Source organism: Myotis brandtii, unplaced genomic scaffold (assembly GCF_000412655.1).
Source record: "Myotis brandtii unplaced genomic scaffold, ASM41265v1 scaffold28, whole genome shotgun sequence".
Classification (NCBI taxonomy): domain Eukaryota; kingdom Metazoa; phylum Chordata; class Mammalia; order Chiroptera; family Vespertilionidae; genus Myotis; species Myotis brandtii.
Window position 1 is genome coordinate 542,677 of NW_005360676.1, and position 15,955 is coordinate 558,631.

The window sequence follows — 15,955 nt, forward strand, 5'->3', positions numbered from 1 at the left end:
TAGCAGTGTGTTAGCAAGGAATCAGAGTATAGGTTATTTCAGAGATGAAATATCTCTTTAAGAAAGTAACACAAAAATATAGCCCTGAGGTATAATATTTCTGAGATGAATAAACAAGAATGTAGAGGATAACTACAGTGTCTCATCCTGTACTCCTAGTGCCAATATTTTGGGTGGGAAGAATCATTATTTTTCCACAGAAATGTCTACTAATTAATAAATTATTGAATCTGGAAAGTTTACTAGTAATATTTTAATAAGGATTTAACTTTGCATAAGCATTTATGTCTTCTTTTCTTTTCTTTTGACTTCAGGTGCAATAACAGAACCCAGTGTGCAGTCGTGGCAGGTCCTGATGTTTTTCCAGACCCCTGTCCGGGAACCTATAAGTACCTTGAAGTGCAGTATGAATGTGTCCCTTACAGTATGTATATTCCTATCATTTTTTTATAAAGAGAAAATAAAGTAAGTTTTGTTTTGCATACATTGACAAAATATTCTCTATGAAAACATAAAAACAATTACATAAATTATGTGGAAAACATGGGTAATTTTAATTTTTTAGGACCATAAACCCTTTCCACCATTGGAAAAATTAGATGTTGTTTACATGATCCTGCAGCTTTTAATTTTGACTATACATTTCTGTACATTTATATCTATTCTAAAACTCTTTTTTAATGTAAGAATATGAAACATTTAGATGAAAATTGAAAAGTGATATGCCAGTTCTTCATTCCTTCATGTCCAAGTAAAAGGTAGTGAAAATAAATAATATTATCACCATATATATAGTGCTATAGAAATTGATAAATTTGAATTTGATGGAAGCAATTATAGCTAAGCTTCCCATGTTGTCAGTATTTCAGGAATAAAAATATATTTATCAAGTGGGAGCATACTAAAAAGAAAATACTCGGATTACTTGAACTAAAGCACTCTTCAGAATGTATCTTTTACAAGCACAAGAAGTAGGTCTTTGCAACCTTTATGTCAGATATGGTGTATACCAACAACTTGTTTTTTCTTCGGGAATAATGAAGAATCAAACAATCAAAAATGATACATTATCTGACTTTTTTACTCAAGGGAATCATCCCCATCTCAAATAAACATATTGTTGAGCTATCTAGTTCATTATTCATGAGGTTCAATAGTGAAGCTCACTCCGGAAATCCTGTATTCTCCGATTAGATATTCAGCTTATCCCAGAGGTATAAAACACCTGAGATCATAAACAAAACAAAACTTTCAACTTCCTTTGACATCTAAGAAGAAGCAAAGTATCTGGGGATCAGCAAGATGCCTGTGCCAAGAGATAGCTGTAGGCTTGCCTCATTTCTGCTCATTTAAGAAGCAGCACATTGCTCATGAGTCGTAAGGGAGCAATTTGACCAGCAAGAAATAGACTGAAATTTTAAAATAATAATGAAAGCAATCAAGAGAAAGTTTTATTTTTGCTTATTTGTAGTACATTTGATTAGAGAAAGTGTAGTGGTGTTTTATAAAGCTAATTTCCTTGTTTAAAAATGCATAAATGTGTAGGTTTGATTGAAATCTCAGTTGAGGTTATGCTTCTTGCATTGTTCTCAGGGATCCTTCTATGAAAATATGAGGCTCATACTGACCATTTGTTCTTCATTAGTAATCATTTACAGAAATAATATTTGAAGTCCGTTTTAGAACTGTGCCAATTATATTTGGATTGCATGATGCGATCTTTGTGAAAAATGTAGAATAGCTGTTTCCAAGGCATTTTATAAAAATATACACTAAGGTATAGGTGCACCTCATTTTAAAAGACAGTCTTTGGAAACTTATATTTGGCATCAAGCTGAAGTAGGAATGTCAAATTGTAGATCTTTTTCATAATTTTTAAAAGTTAAAGAATCTTATAGCTGTCTCCTCAATTATCTGTGTTTCTTCTGAGTTTCTTTGTAGATAACTACTCCAAAATCTTCTGCCAAGCTTATTCTGAAAAAGTATCTACTTAAGTTATTTCAATAGAATTAAGAACTTGCTCATACTTGCATAAAAAGATTACTATTTATCACAGATCTCTGTTTTCTCTTATAAACTACCAGATATGGACAATTTGATAGCTGAATATCTTATTTTTGTAGGTTTCTGGTAGATTGAATATTTACTGATTGCTTTCGAAGTGTATTCCTATTAAATTATTTATCTGATTTTTTTATTAAGTAAGAATTTTAAACTTAAGGGCAACCACTTGGCTAGTTTATACACCAGTTTAACTTATATGGTGTAGCATGATTGTATTTATTTAAATTATATTTTGTATGTGTTTTAGTTAAAAGTATAATTGGTAATTTCTTTAGTAAATTTAACTTGTTTAAAAAAATAATCCAAAATAAAGTATAAACCATTCAAAAACCTACAGGGACTCATTTAAAGGTAGGTTGATTTCGTAGAAAGATTACCAGAAATCAGGAAGCCTGGGTTTAGAATATGGTCTTATTACAGAACAAATGGCCTGGGTCCATTAGTCTAGGTAAGCTATTAAAATTTTCTGGATCTCCCCTTATAGACCTAACCTGATCTGTAGTAAATTATGATTTTGATCAACACTATGCTCTTTTTCTTGCCTCTAGTGTAAAACAGATTTTCCAGTGCTGAATTGATTCACTTATTAATAATAGCTATCATTTGACACTTACTACATGTGATTTACAGCATGGGTTAAATGTTTACATACATTATTTTATTTTATTCTCACAATATCCTCACTCTGTTAGGTAGGAGTATCATCATTTTACTCGAGAGGAAAATGAGGCTCCATTGGATAAGTGAATATCTCTTGGAAAATGTAGAAGTGCTAGAAAATGGCAGAGCCAAGATTTGAGTTGTCATTGATAGTTGTTCTTAAGGACCCAGGTATAGTTCTCCTCATAGATATTTTTCTTTATATGTTCATGAGTTATTAAATCTCATCCAATATTTAATTAATAATCTTCATCAGTAAAGTAATGGCACATGGTGAAAGCAAATGATTCAAAGACCCAGGCCCAGTTCTTTTGCTATTTACTTTTAAGAGGTTTGTGTGTCTTTCTTAAAGCAGATAAATCACTGCAATCTTCTATTTTACATAAACACCTAATGAAGCTTTATGTTTTAAACTAGTTTGTGCCATAAAAATGCTACCCACTATCTACACTAATAAAAGAGAAACATGGTAATTTTGATTTAAACTAGTTTGTGCCATAAAAATGCTACCCACTGTTTAGAATAAGGCTCTTACCAAAGTAGCAAATTAAGAAGTTGTTTAAATTAACTGTATTATAAGAAAAAACCCTTGTACTTAATATACTTGTTAAAATACCCCTATTGTAGCCCTAGCCAGTGCTTCTCAGTTGGTTGAACATAGTCCTGTGTACTGAAAGATTGCTGGTTTGATTCCCGCTCAGGGCACATGCCCAGATTTCAGGCTCAATCCCCTGTAGAGGGCTTGCCGTAGGTAGTTGATTGATGTTTTGCTCTCATATCAATGTTTCTCTCTTTGTCTTCCCCATCCTCTCTCTAAAAATCAATAAAAATATTTTTAAATCCCTATTGTATTATTAGAATAAAAACTTCAGACAAGATTTATTAATGTTTGAACATGTTCTATTAAAACAACTGAATAAACAAATAAATAATGTTAAGTTCTATTTCTTAAACAATTCACTAATTCCATGTTTCATTTTGAATTGTAGACAATAAACTTCATGTATTTACTGATCTATTTAGTATTTATGAATGTTTTATTAATATTGGAATGTGGATATATATTGATATTTTCTTCCTCTATACATACTCTTTGTGTGCATTTCCATGGTAATACTAAGTTTTAAGGGAATAGTTTTTCATGGAAAAATATAGAAAACTTTGAAACATAGAAATGCAGAAAAAAACTAAAATATGTAGGAAAACATTAATATTCATGGTGCGGAAGCATATTACAGGTAAAAATTCAACAACTTCTTTGTATTACACAAGAAAATAAAGTTAAAAATGCTGAAGGTAAGCCTGCAATAATTTTTGCACAGATTTTTGTCAGTAAGTAGGTACATAATTTAACAATAGCAGTTTTAGAAGCTTAGACTGAATCAAACAAATGGTATAACTTTTGTTTTATTGAAATCATTTTTTATTTTTCAATTACAGTTGACAATACAATATTATATTCAATGGCAGTTTTAGAAGCTTAGACTGAATCAAACAAACGGTATAACTTTTGTTTTTATTGAAATCATTTTTTATTTTTCGATTACAGTTGACAATACAATATTATATTAGTTCCAGGTGTACACCTCAGTGATTTGACTTTATATAACTTCCTAAGTTATCGGTATGACTTTTTAAAAAAGATACTGATCGGAAAGAAACTAAGAAAAATTAGTGATTGTAAACAATTTTGTGCGGCTACCTGCTGGGAGTGTTTTGTACTCAATTTTTTGAAATCACTGTAGTTATTCTCTTCTGTCCTTAGTTTTTCCGTCTTGTCTGTACTGTCTTGTTTGTGTTCACAGATACCCTGTTTGTGACCAAATTTGTGACAGACAAATCAATACTTTTCTCTGTTCCTGTTACACCTTAGTTCCAGTGTGACTTTTATAGCCTTTGCGTTTTCTTTGAGGTTTGACTTTTCTCCTTAGCGGTATTTTCTCCCCAGGAGATGACCCATATATTCCAGAGGTTAAACCTCAGCATTTACCAATGTCACATTTTTGCTCTATCTTCCTTCTCACCCCACCCCCATCCCTTCTGGGGTGATTTGGGATTGAAATTGTGGCATCTTCAAGTAGAGCTTCCTTCATTTAGCCAGTTTACTGGGATGAATTGTGTTAGGGAGAAAACAATAAAACAACTAACCACCTACTTAGGGTATTTCTGAGCAAGGAATCTTCACTTTGTATCCTGCTGACAATTTGTCTTTCTTCCAAGGCATACAATTTCACGCACATTAAACTCAAAAAGTGCTTGTCTTTTCTCACAATCTAGCCTTTCTCTTCAGTTCTTTGTTTCTTCCTTTCAGAAATACAAAGCACATATTACTTATTCTAATAATCTTCTGTCATGGTGGATTTTCTGCAGAAATGGAGGGAGGAAGCATACAATTTTGAGCGCATATTAGAAATGAGTGTTTGATTAAACCGATTAAACCAAAATGAGTGTTGTAGCACTTAGAGACTTTCTGAAGACATTACATTAGCCATCTGAAGACATGTAAAATAAGTATTATTAGAAAATTAATATTTACAAATAATTATATAATATTTTAGTTTAGTTTTTAACTATAAGAAAAATGCATTACACTTTTAGCATTTAAAACAAATGTCTTTAACTATTTAATTATAAATAACTACATTTTGCAAATAATATTCTAATGAGTGCATATTTTAATGTATGCATACTTTGGTTCCTATTCTATAAATAAGTAATTACATATTTTAAAACTCATTGTGCTGAAATGAACCCATATGTTTAATTTTTAAAAGATCACAGAAATGTCAAGATGTATTCTGATTCCCAATATACCGCAATACCTTTTTCAGTTTCTGACATATAGAAAACATTAAATACGCATATATTGAATGATTGAAAGAAAGAGGAAATTTAGTTAAATTGCTCGAGAAGTAATATGTGCATTGCTAAAATGATAATATAAGAAATTCTTTTGTACAAACAAGACCTTATTAATTCAAATGGGAGGTCTGTGATAAAAATATAGATCATATGAATTTTATTTTCTCCAAATTGCTTGTGATTGTGATTATATCCCTCCCTACTAGTAACCAATTTGTTTTTCATAGTCTTCTACATGCCTCCATATAATATAGCAAGTTTTGGCTTTAAGTATTACTCCTTCTATAAAAAGAGAGCCAGCTACCTGAATTCTCTTTTTTAGAATATTTTTAACAAGAGGAACAATATTTTTTGTCCCTTTTCTCTCCCATTAGTTTTGCTCTTTCTCTGTCAAATAGTTTCTCTCTACTTCACAGTGTCTTAAACCTAACAGATAATCCATATAGCTTTTACAAATGTACCAGTGATTACTTAGTATTAATTTAAGCATTGTCTGTATGCCCAAAATATGATATTTTCATAAAAATTGAAATCATCACTTTAGAAACCAGGAAGGATAGTACTTAAATCTGATCTCTCTGAAGGGGTTGCTCTTTTTAAAGCTCAGTGATACATCAAATTTTCTGAATCCATATTCACCCCACTGTGCTTCTGTAGGTTCTGTTATCACTTACACTTCCTGATCTGCATCCCCTTTGGACTTGACCTGCTGGTACTGATAATTACATGAATCACACCCAAGCTTGCCATGGAGTTTGGCCATTTTGTCTCTTACTTTCTTCCTAGAATTAGCTTTTAGTATTAGTTTATTTACCTCCAGCCCCATTTCTCCCCACAGATAGCAATAGATAAGGAGGTGCTAATCTCCTCAAATGTCTCCTCAAGTGGTGGACCCTGGCCCTGTCATTTATCTCACTCAACAAATAATAGTTGAACCCCTGCTTCATTAATCTTCACAAACTGCCTTTAGACAGTAACAATGTAATTAATTATAAAGCGATTGAAACCCATCTTTTAAAAATTTTAGAGGTAGAGAACATGAGACTTAGAATAAATGAAATAGTCAGTGATTATATAGTTAAAACTCATTGGCTCTTAATTGCCGGTTGAGTTGTCTTTCCATCATGCTACTTTGTTTCTTTGAGTCTCAAAATAGTTTTTTTCTGTCTAGAGATATAAAGAGTGATTAAAACCTACTCTCAAACATAGAAAAGATTATTATATATTCTCTTTAATTGAAATTTGGCATTCAAACCTTACTTTTCATTTTAATTCAAATTCTTACAGAAAAAATTCTGGATTCAAAATGATGCTTGTGTGAGGTCTTTGTTTGCCTTCAATCCTATAATTATTGCAATCAATGACTGTATATTGAGATATCAAAAAATCCACAACTTTCTCAATATTTTGAAAGAGCAATCTTTTTGTGTATGTGTTTAGATTTTAATCCTCCTGGCCTTTCTCATAAATTGAATTCAAAATTGTCACTAAGTGAACCATTTTAGAGAACATAGGATATGCAGTTTGCTTTTATGTTCTCTATATGCTAACCATTTGTTTTTGGAAGCCTTCATATATGCATTCAGATTTCTGTGGCAAAGTTTTTCTGATCTCAGTTTTTGGAACAGCTTGAAATAAGTACAGTACTCAGTAACATTGATTTTTCAGGTTTCAAAACTGTTTGCAGTTAAAAATCAAACAAAAAAACAACTCGTGGAATTATGGGAAGAAAAATGAATCTCTCCAAAAAAGAAGAATTTGCTTTACTGTGATTTTCCTAGACTTGATCTCTCCCCTGTCCCCCTTACCCTTAGAGAACCCATCCAAGTTAAGTTTCTCAAGATAACAGGGAAAGCTTAGAAGGAAGACAGCATCTTCATTTGTTGGAAACGGAATACATTAATTTTTCCAAGAAGTCTTTCTTTTTTTCCCCTCCTGGATTCATTATGACTGCATATTGATTGTGTATAGGACTCTTAGCCAGTTATTTATATATATCAGAGTCTAACAAAACTTGCTTTTTATGACAGAGCTTTGGTCTTATCCTTCTCTGTTACTCGCCAAGAACTATTCATCCAGATTCATCAAGGTTAACTTAAAAAGATGCCTACATAGTAAACAATATTATTGTGGATATTATTGAGGCAAAGCTCTAAGAATTCCTCATTTCACTCTATCATGCATTTGATAATGCACGTAAGAAATGGGTTCAAATACAAGCTCAGGCCTCATAAATTATGAATGACTGCTCTGCAAAAGATGGCAGGTGTTACTCTTTTTAAGAATGAGTGATAAGTGTAAAGCAAGAAACATAATGCTATTCTGTGTCTTTAGGACCTGGCAATCCTTGCCATTTCTCAATATTGGCCTACATTTGTGATTAGCACTGATTCCAATACAAAATTCAAGATTTTATGATGAGTTTATATTACCTGATTGAAATTTATCAGCTGCTGCTTCTTGCAGGTATCAGATTATATTTTCTAAGATGTTGAAATACATTATTTTTCCTCAGGCAGTAGCTTGAGCACAGTAGGAGCTATTCCTTAAAAATCCTGTTACCATTGGTTCTAAAACCAACGTATAACAGCCATTTTATTTTGCCTAAGAAGTGTAAAGCCAGGACCTTCTTTTCTTCTTTAATAGGCAATAGGATGAAGATTCTCGTTATTTACTAGAAAAATCCAAATGAATATAATTCTTTAAAAATATGATTAGTTTATTTCTTCAATGCAAGCACTAACTTCAAAATGTTTTACCTATTCAACTAAGTAATACACACAACAGAATTAAAATAGTTTCTAGCTCACATTAGTGCTTAATAAAATTTGCTATTATTATTTAGATGTTTTCCACATGTGATGGGTATTTATTTAGCTTATTGTTGAAAACACTAAATCATAAAATTCTGAAAACCAAGTTATACATAGTATTGTGCACTCCTTATTTAAGCTCCTGATATATTCCGGATGTCTTTTCAAGAGTTAAAATTCTGACATTGGTCAGTATTGTTTTAGTAGATTATAGACTTTTTACAGAAACTGAGATCTAATTTTATATTAGATAGTTTCTAAGTAATGATTTGATGGAAATTAATCATTAAACATTTAGAAACTCATTCTCTGATTGGAGTGAAAACTGGAGTGACTTAGAAACTGATGTCCCAGGAAATAACTGATTGAGAAATAATATCGTAGGGTGTTTAATAAAAATAGACTATAAGTCCTATACTTGATGTTCTTCCTCTTTGTCAAAATGAAAAATGAAAGAGAAATTGCTAGAGAAAAATGGGAGCTTTTTTTGTAATAGTAGATACTGTTCTCTGAACAAGTTCTGGGTGCTAAGACTGTGCTTAATACTTTGTATATGCCATTTTGTTCTCTCAGAAAAATAAGGAAGTCAAAAAGTAAATTAAGTCTTCAGCTTGTCCAAGTTTGTATTTTTTAAATATATTTTTATTGAGTTCAGAGAGGAAGGGAGAGGGAAAGAGAAATTGAAACATCAATGATGAGAGAGAATCATTGATCAGCTGCCTCTGGGATTGAACTCACAATCCGGGCATGTGCCCTTGACTGGAATCAAACCTGGGACCCTTCAGTTTGGAGGCCAACACTCTATCCACTGAGCAAAACTGACTAGGGCCAAGTTTCCATTCTTGGTTAGATAAGTGGAAAGGGGGAATAGGGAATTGCAATACAAGTCCCTTTGATTCATGTGATTTTGCTTTTTTTTCATTCTGCTAAAGAAAGCAGGTAAAAATATAATCTTGTCTGAGATTTTACAAGGCGGACACCTATCTTTTGTAACATATTTTGCTGCCCTCTAGTCTGGTACCTGAAGAGTGAAGTTGTGTGTGCTGTATTTAGCTTGACTTCAGAAGAATTTTTAGCAAGAGGTAGGGATCAGCCCTGACCGGTGGTCTCAGTGGGTAGGTGTCATCCAGTGCCCAAAAAAGGTTGCCTATTCCATTCCAGGTCAGGGCACATGCTCAGGTTCCATACTCAATTCCCAGTAGTGGGAGTGCAGTAGGCAGCCAATTGATGTTTCGCTCTCACATCAATGTCTTCTTCTTCCTCTCCCTCTTTATCTCCCTCTCCCTGTCCTTTCCTCTGTCTCTCAAAATCAATAAAAAAATATCTTTAAAAAAAAGAAAAGCTGTAGGGATCCTTATTAGGAACCTAGTGTTGGAACAAGGAGGGAGAAAAACTACAGTTGATGAGTGAGGTGACCACTATCACTTATTCTCTAACACTTGCCCTGAACTCAATCTCATTTCACTGATATGTTGCTGTTAATAATGGTGAAGCTTTTGCATTAGTTTTCTTATGCTACTATATCAAACTACACAAACACAGTACCTTAACACACACAAGTTTATACTGTTACAGGTGTAGAGGTTCAAAGTCCAACATTAGGATGTTTGTGGGGGTGCTTTCCTTCTGGATGCTTCAGGAAAGAATCTGTGTCCTCGTCTTTTCCATCTCCCAAAAGCCACCTGCATTCTATGGCTTGTGGCCCCTTCCTCCATTTTCAAATCACATCACTCTAACCTCTACTTCTGTCTCTACATAGCCTCTCTGAAATTGACCCTCTTGCTTCTGGACATTAGGTCATGAACAATCTGGGAGGGCATTATTCAGCCTCTGCCAGGGTTGCTTTAATTAACTAAAATATATATTTTAAAAAGTACAATTCAGTGTAGAACACATGAAAGATCTTTTTTAATGAGAAAGTATACCACCTGCTAACCAAGTGTCAATGATCACAGAATGCTCATATCAACCTCTAGAAGAAAATGGACAGTCCGTGGCTGATTTCAGACTGACGGATTAAATTAAAACCAAGCCACTTACCTTCTTCTTGTATGATAAAATGTCTTGTTCTTTCTGGTTGCATAAATGAAGAATAAATAACAAATAAAAATACTACAAACTGTGTATAAATATGAAGTTAAAGTTTATTTGACTTTTTACCACTAGAGATAAATTCAACTAACTTTGCAATGACCATTCTTTTAAAACTTGCTTTATGCATATATACACAAAGTTTGATTTTTTACAAGGATAGGAGTTACACACACACACACACACACACACACACACACACAATTTAGTGTATATTCTTCACAATTCCGTCTATATTCAGGTGTTCTTTGGAGACCTTTACATGAATATAGATTTGTGTGTGTGTTTACAAAAACAGAATTGATCATATTATACACACATCTTGCTTTTCTCGCTGTACAATATCTTGTGAATTTCACACAAGTCAGCCAATATAACTTTGTTTGATTCCTTTCAAGGGCTTTATAATAGCTTGTGGGTTGATGTAGACATGGATAGTATATTAAGTAAGTCTTCTACTAATGGAAATTAATTTTTTATTTTACTTTGTATGTGATAAGGTGAATGATGTTTCAATCTTTTGGGGCAAGGTTATCTCTGTTGATCTACTAAGAAGTATTTGCTTCATCTTTTCAAACAGCAGTGAGGCACTTGCCACTTGACACAGGAGAACCTGTTCGCTGAGGAGTTAACGGTTTAAGCTATAGAGTAAAGCTGAATGGGATTGAACCTGTGACCTTCCATTCTTCACCAGAGTGACTAACCCACACCATTGGCAATTCTTGGCCTTTTCCAACATTTGAGGCATGAGTTTTAATATCTGTCCAGTCACTTGATTTGGAGAGTTTTTATTTAATAAACATTGGAAGTGTCATGATATCTGTCACAGGTAGTACAGCTCACTTAATCAAGGTAACTTTGAACTAAGCAGTAAAGAAGGGACTGTTACACATATGAATTAATTTATATCGTGGCAGCTGGGCAGGAAGTTTCTTTACTTTTTATCTGAATTATATATCTTAAGCATGTAGTAGCTGCCTCCTTGCAGTCTGTCTTTTTGTCCATGAATTTGCTGATAATTTTTTTGTCAAAAATCATCTGAAACTTTCTGTTGAGTGAAACTTTATTTTCACAGAACTCATTCTTCAATATCTCTGCAGTAGATGTGACCACTTACCCTCTTGGCCTTTTCTAACCACTTCCTCTGTATTTTATGAACATGTTATCTTCTACATTATATCTCTCTAATTGCACCTCTCAGTTTTCTTTTTATTTAATTTCAACAATCCTTTCCTACCCTCTTTCTTGCACTTTCATTTGTTCCCCCCCCCTTTTTTTTCTCAAACCCCATATAAAGAAGTATACAATCACAGTACTGGTTGTTGAGTTTTATTTGCCTTCAAAGTGACCATTAGTCATTCAGTTGTTTGCTTGCTCTCTCATCTATCTATCTATCTACCTCATATTGATAGTGTCAACACTTTTTTGAAAAATTTTGAAGAACCCCTTTCCAATTGAATATCATATTACAATTATTATTTTACTTTGTTTAATTTCTTACACTTTGAAAAATTCAGTGATCATAATTTTTCAACAACATGTAGTGGGTAGCTTCCGTGTGTTTCTGACTAATCATGTTCTTGACTAGTCACATGGAAAAATGTGAGTTCTTGAAAATTATCATGCTCCAATTCTTTTCATCCTTAACATCCCTGCATATCCCCAAACTGTTGTATACCTTTATCTTTTATTATGCTTCTCTGTGTGAAAGTAATTTAGAACTCAAGGGAAAATGTCAAAATCCATGAATAAGAGTACTTAAAGTTAAGGACAGTTTTTTTGTTTGTTGTTTGTTTTTAATTTTTCCATTCTAGGTTTTGTAAGACTTAATGATCTCCACTTTTGTGAAAAGAAAAACAATAATTGGAATAATAACAGAAAAGGTATCCTTTTCTTCTATGCTATTCTGTTATCATGCTTTAACTCACTATTTTCCACTGTTTGTTTATTTTCCTACATTAAGTAACCAGATTAACATATATATTTTTTATTTATTTTTGTTATTCCTCACCTGAAGATATTTTTCCCATTGATTTTTAAAGAGTGGAATGGAGGGAGGATAGAGAAAGATAGAGGGAGAAAATCAACCAATCCATCAGTTGCCTCCCACACATGCCCTGACCAGGGCCAGAGATAGAACCTGAAACCTAGGTACGTGTCCTTGACCAGGAATCAAACCTGCAACCCATCAGTGCTTGGGCCAGCGCTCTAACTACTAAGCAACACTGACCAAGTAAACCAGATTAATCTTTAAACTATCATGTTCACTTTTCTAAAGCTTCAGAGGAAATGACTCACTTTAGCTCCAACCAAAATTTATTCTAATTTTTATGTGTGTTTTAGGCAAACCTAAGATATAACATGTTAGAATTCTAACTGGCCTCTAAAGCTAATAGTTAGACCCTTAAGATCAGTATTATTAAATCACCAAGAAGTTTCAAAGTGGTAAAATAATGATCATGTTAAGTCTGAGATTAAGCTGTCACATCAGAGTAATTTGATTTTAAGTCTGGCTCCACCACCTCCATTAGTAATCATATCCTTGACAGAGACAAAGTTCATCCAATATGAGTTCTCAATGTGAACGAGGTATTGATGTTTCTCTGTTACCTTGGTCAGTCAATAAGGTTAAAAGGATAAAGTTTATTTAGTTTTAAGCATTACCTTCTTGAAGTCAAATGTCTATTTAATTAGATTTTCCAATATTTGGCAAGGAATGACCGGTAGTGTCAGCTTTCCTCAGGTTGATATTAAATAGCATCTTGTGAAATTTGATAAAGATATCTACAGTAATATGAAACAGATATACAGCAAACCTGCCTAGGAGAGCACTAGGGTTTTTGTTGAGATGATTAATAATTTCTAATAGTCTCCTAATGCTAAAAGATTGAATCATGTCTGCAGGTCTCAAGTATGATATTTATTTTCTAACTGGCTTGTGATAATCTGTAGTATTCTTCTTCAAATATTGAGCAAAAAAATGTATACCTTATATAATTCTCTAAATTAGTTCTGAACCAAGCAGGTGATTATGACTTCAAAGCAGTATGTATTCTTTGTACATTTTACTTGTTATCCAGGCACCCGTTATATAATCATCCCATGTTTCTGCCTTGACCATGTTTTCTTTCTAGTTTAGCAAAAAGTCATTAAATATAAACAGGCATTGATTATGTTTAAGATAAATAGGTTACAAAGGAAACCTCTAACAAAACATATGTGTTGGTGGTAAAATTTTTAGGGTAGACTTTTTTAATAATTTTTTTTTTCAATTACAGTTGCCATGCAATATTGTATTAGTTTCAGGTGTACAGCCCAGTGATGAGACATTTATATAACTTATTACCCTGATAAAGGTACTACCCATCTGATACCATACATAGTTATTACAATATTATTGACTATGTTCCATATGCCATATTTTATGTCCTCATGACTCTTCTGTAACTACTGATTTGCACTTCTTAATCCCTTCACCTTTTTTACTCATTTCTCTAACTCCCCTCCCATCTGGCAGTTATCAAAATGCTCTCTGTATCTATTAGTCTGTTTCTTTTCTGCTTGTTTGTTTATTTTGTTTTTTAGATTCTACATATAATTGAAATCATATGGCATTTGTCTTTCTCTGTCTGACTTATATCACTCAGCACAATACCTCTAGGTCCATCCATGTTGTTGCAGAAGACAAAATTTCTTTCTTTTTTATGGTTGAGTCATATTTCATTGTATATATGCATAGGATAGAATTTCTTGATTATTTATCATTTCAGAATATATATCTGATTTCAATCCACAAAATCACTTTCTGTTTCAGAAAGTATGATGCTTTCTACAACAGGTTTTGGCTGCCTAGAACTTGACAGTTACCTGCAAATGATACTTAATCTTCAAGTTAATTTTCCTTCCTTAAAAGAATGGTAGATTAAATGTAATTTTAATTATCTACTTTATTTCTTTTATACCACTATTATTATGGATTTGAGTGATATTTTAGTAATTTAATTATTTAGTAGACTTGAACTCCAACTAGCTTATATTTCAATTATAATTGCAACAGATGCTATATCTTAAAATCTCAACTACCATAGGAAAAAAAATTTCTCATGTATATTCTACAAATATTCATTAAATGCTTTCCATATGAACAATAACATATATTTCTCAAGTTCTAAGTGGTCAGGAATGATATGTTTCTTGTCTTTGTTCATATCCAATTACATGTTACATTGTCTAACATATACACTGAGTGACCAGATTATTATGACCACCTGACGTTTGTAGGCAAATTAGCTATAATTTCGCGCTGAAGTTGCTGGAGGGCCAGACCATTATAAACGTCTGAATAGCACAACATACCTAAGTATCATTGCTGATCAAGTTCATCCTATCATGTTGATGGCGTATCCCAATGGAGATGGCTTCTTCCAACAAGACAATGCGCCATGCCACGGTGCTCGTATTGTGCAGGAGTGCTTTCAAGAACATGAGGGAGACTTTACCTTGCTTAGGTGGCCCCCACAATCACCAGATCTCAATCCAATTGAGCATTTGTGGGACGAAGTTAAAAGAGCCATCAGGCAGCTGGTTCCACAACCATTCACGGAACTGGACAGTGCTATTCATCAGGCATAGTGTCAGATTCCTCGCATCACCTTTCAACATCTCGTGGAGTCAATGCCAAGAAGAATCGCCACAGTACTGAAGGGGTGGTCATAATTATCTGGCCGATCATAATAATCTGGCCACTCAGTGTATATTAGTAGATACTTAGTAGTATTAAGTGATTAATTGAAGACTAAATACAAAGCCACTATAAAAAAGAAGGAACTTTTACCATTTGCAACAGCATGATGGAACTGGAGAGCATTATGCTAAGCGAAATAAGCCAGTTGGAGAAAGATAAATATCACATGATCTCACTCATATGTGGGATATAATGATCAACATAAACTGATGAACAAAAATAGATTCAGAGACAAGGTAACAATATGTAAAACTTTAGGCAATAAATAAATTTAAAAAGATATCCTCAATATTTTAAAAAAGCGTATCACCAAATAGGTGAGATAATACAAATGCAAAATAACTATTAGAGTGCTAGATGTGTAACATTAAAAAAAATTATGTGCCGTGGTATATAATAGAGAAAAATATTAAAAAAAATGAATATAAATGAAGATTTTAAAGTACAAGTAATGGTGGTGATGTGGATTAAAAAATGGACCTCAATAACATTTTTAAATCAAACATAAATGATATTATTTGAAAACTAATAAAAGTGGGGACATCAGAAAAATTAAATGAAATGTCAGAGAGATCACTATAAGAAGTATAAGTGGTGGCTGTTTTTGCAAGAAAACACTGGATTTCTGTGCATTTTTTAATTCTCCAGGAGCGAGCCTTTGGTTAAGCTTAGGGGACTTTGCTATGTCTTTGAACTTCAACCAGTGTCCTCTTTTGGAAAC

At 32.9% G+C, this 15,955-nt stretch overlaps 1 protein-coding gene across 1 annotated transcript in view; it reads left to right on the forward strand.

The window, feature by feature from the left end:
* The window catches only part of ADGRL3 (adhesion G protein-coupled receptor L3), a 765,791-nt gene that overhangs the window by 435,763 nt on the left and 314,073 nt on the right, over window positions 1-15,955 (forward strand). Inside the window, exon 6 of the mRNA XM_005868883.2 lies at window positions 315-424. Coding sequence (XP_005868945.1) covers window positions 315-424 — 110 coding nt within the window. The remainder of the gene's footprint in view (window positions 1-314; window positions 425-15,955) is intronic.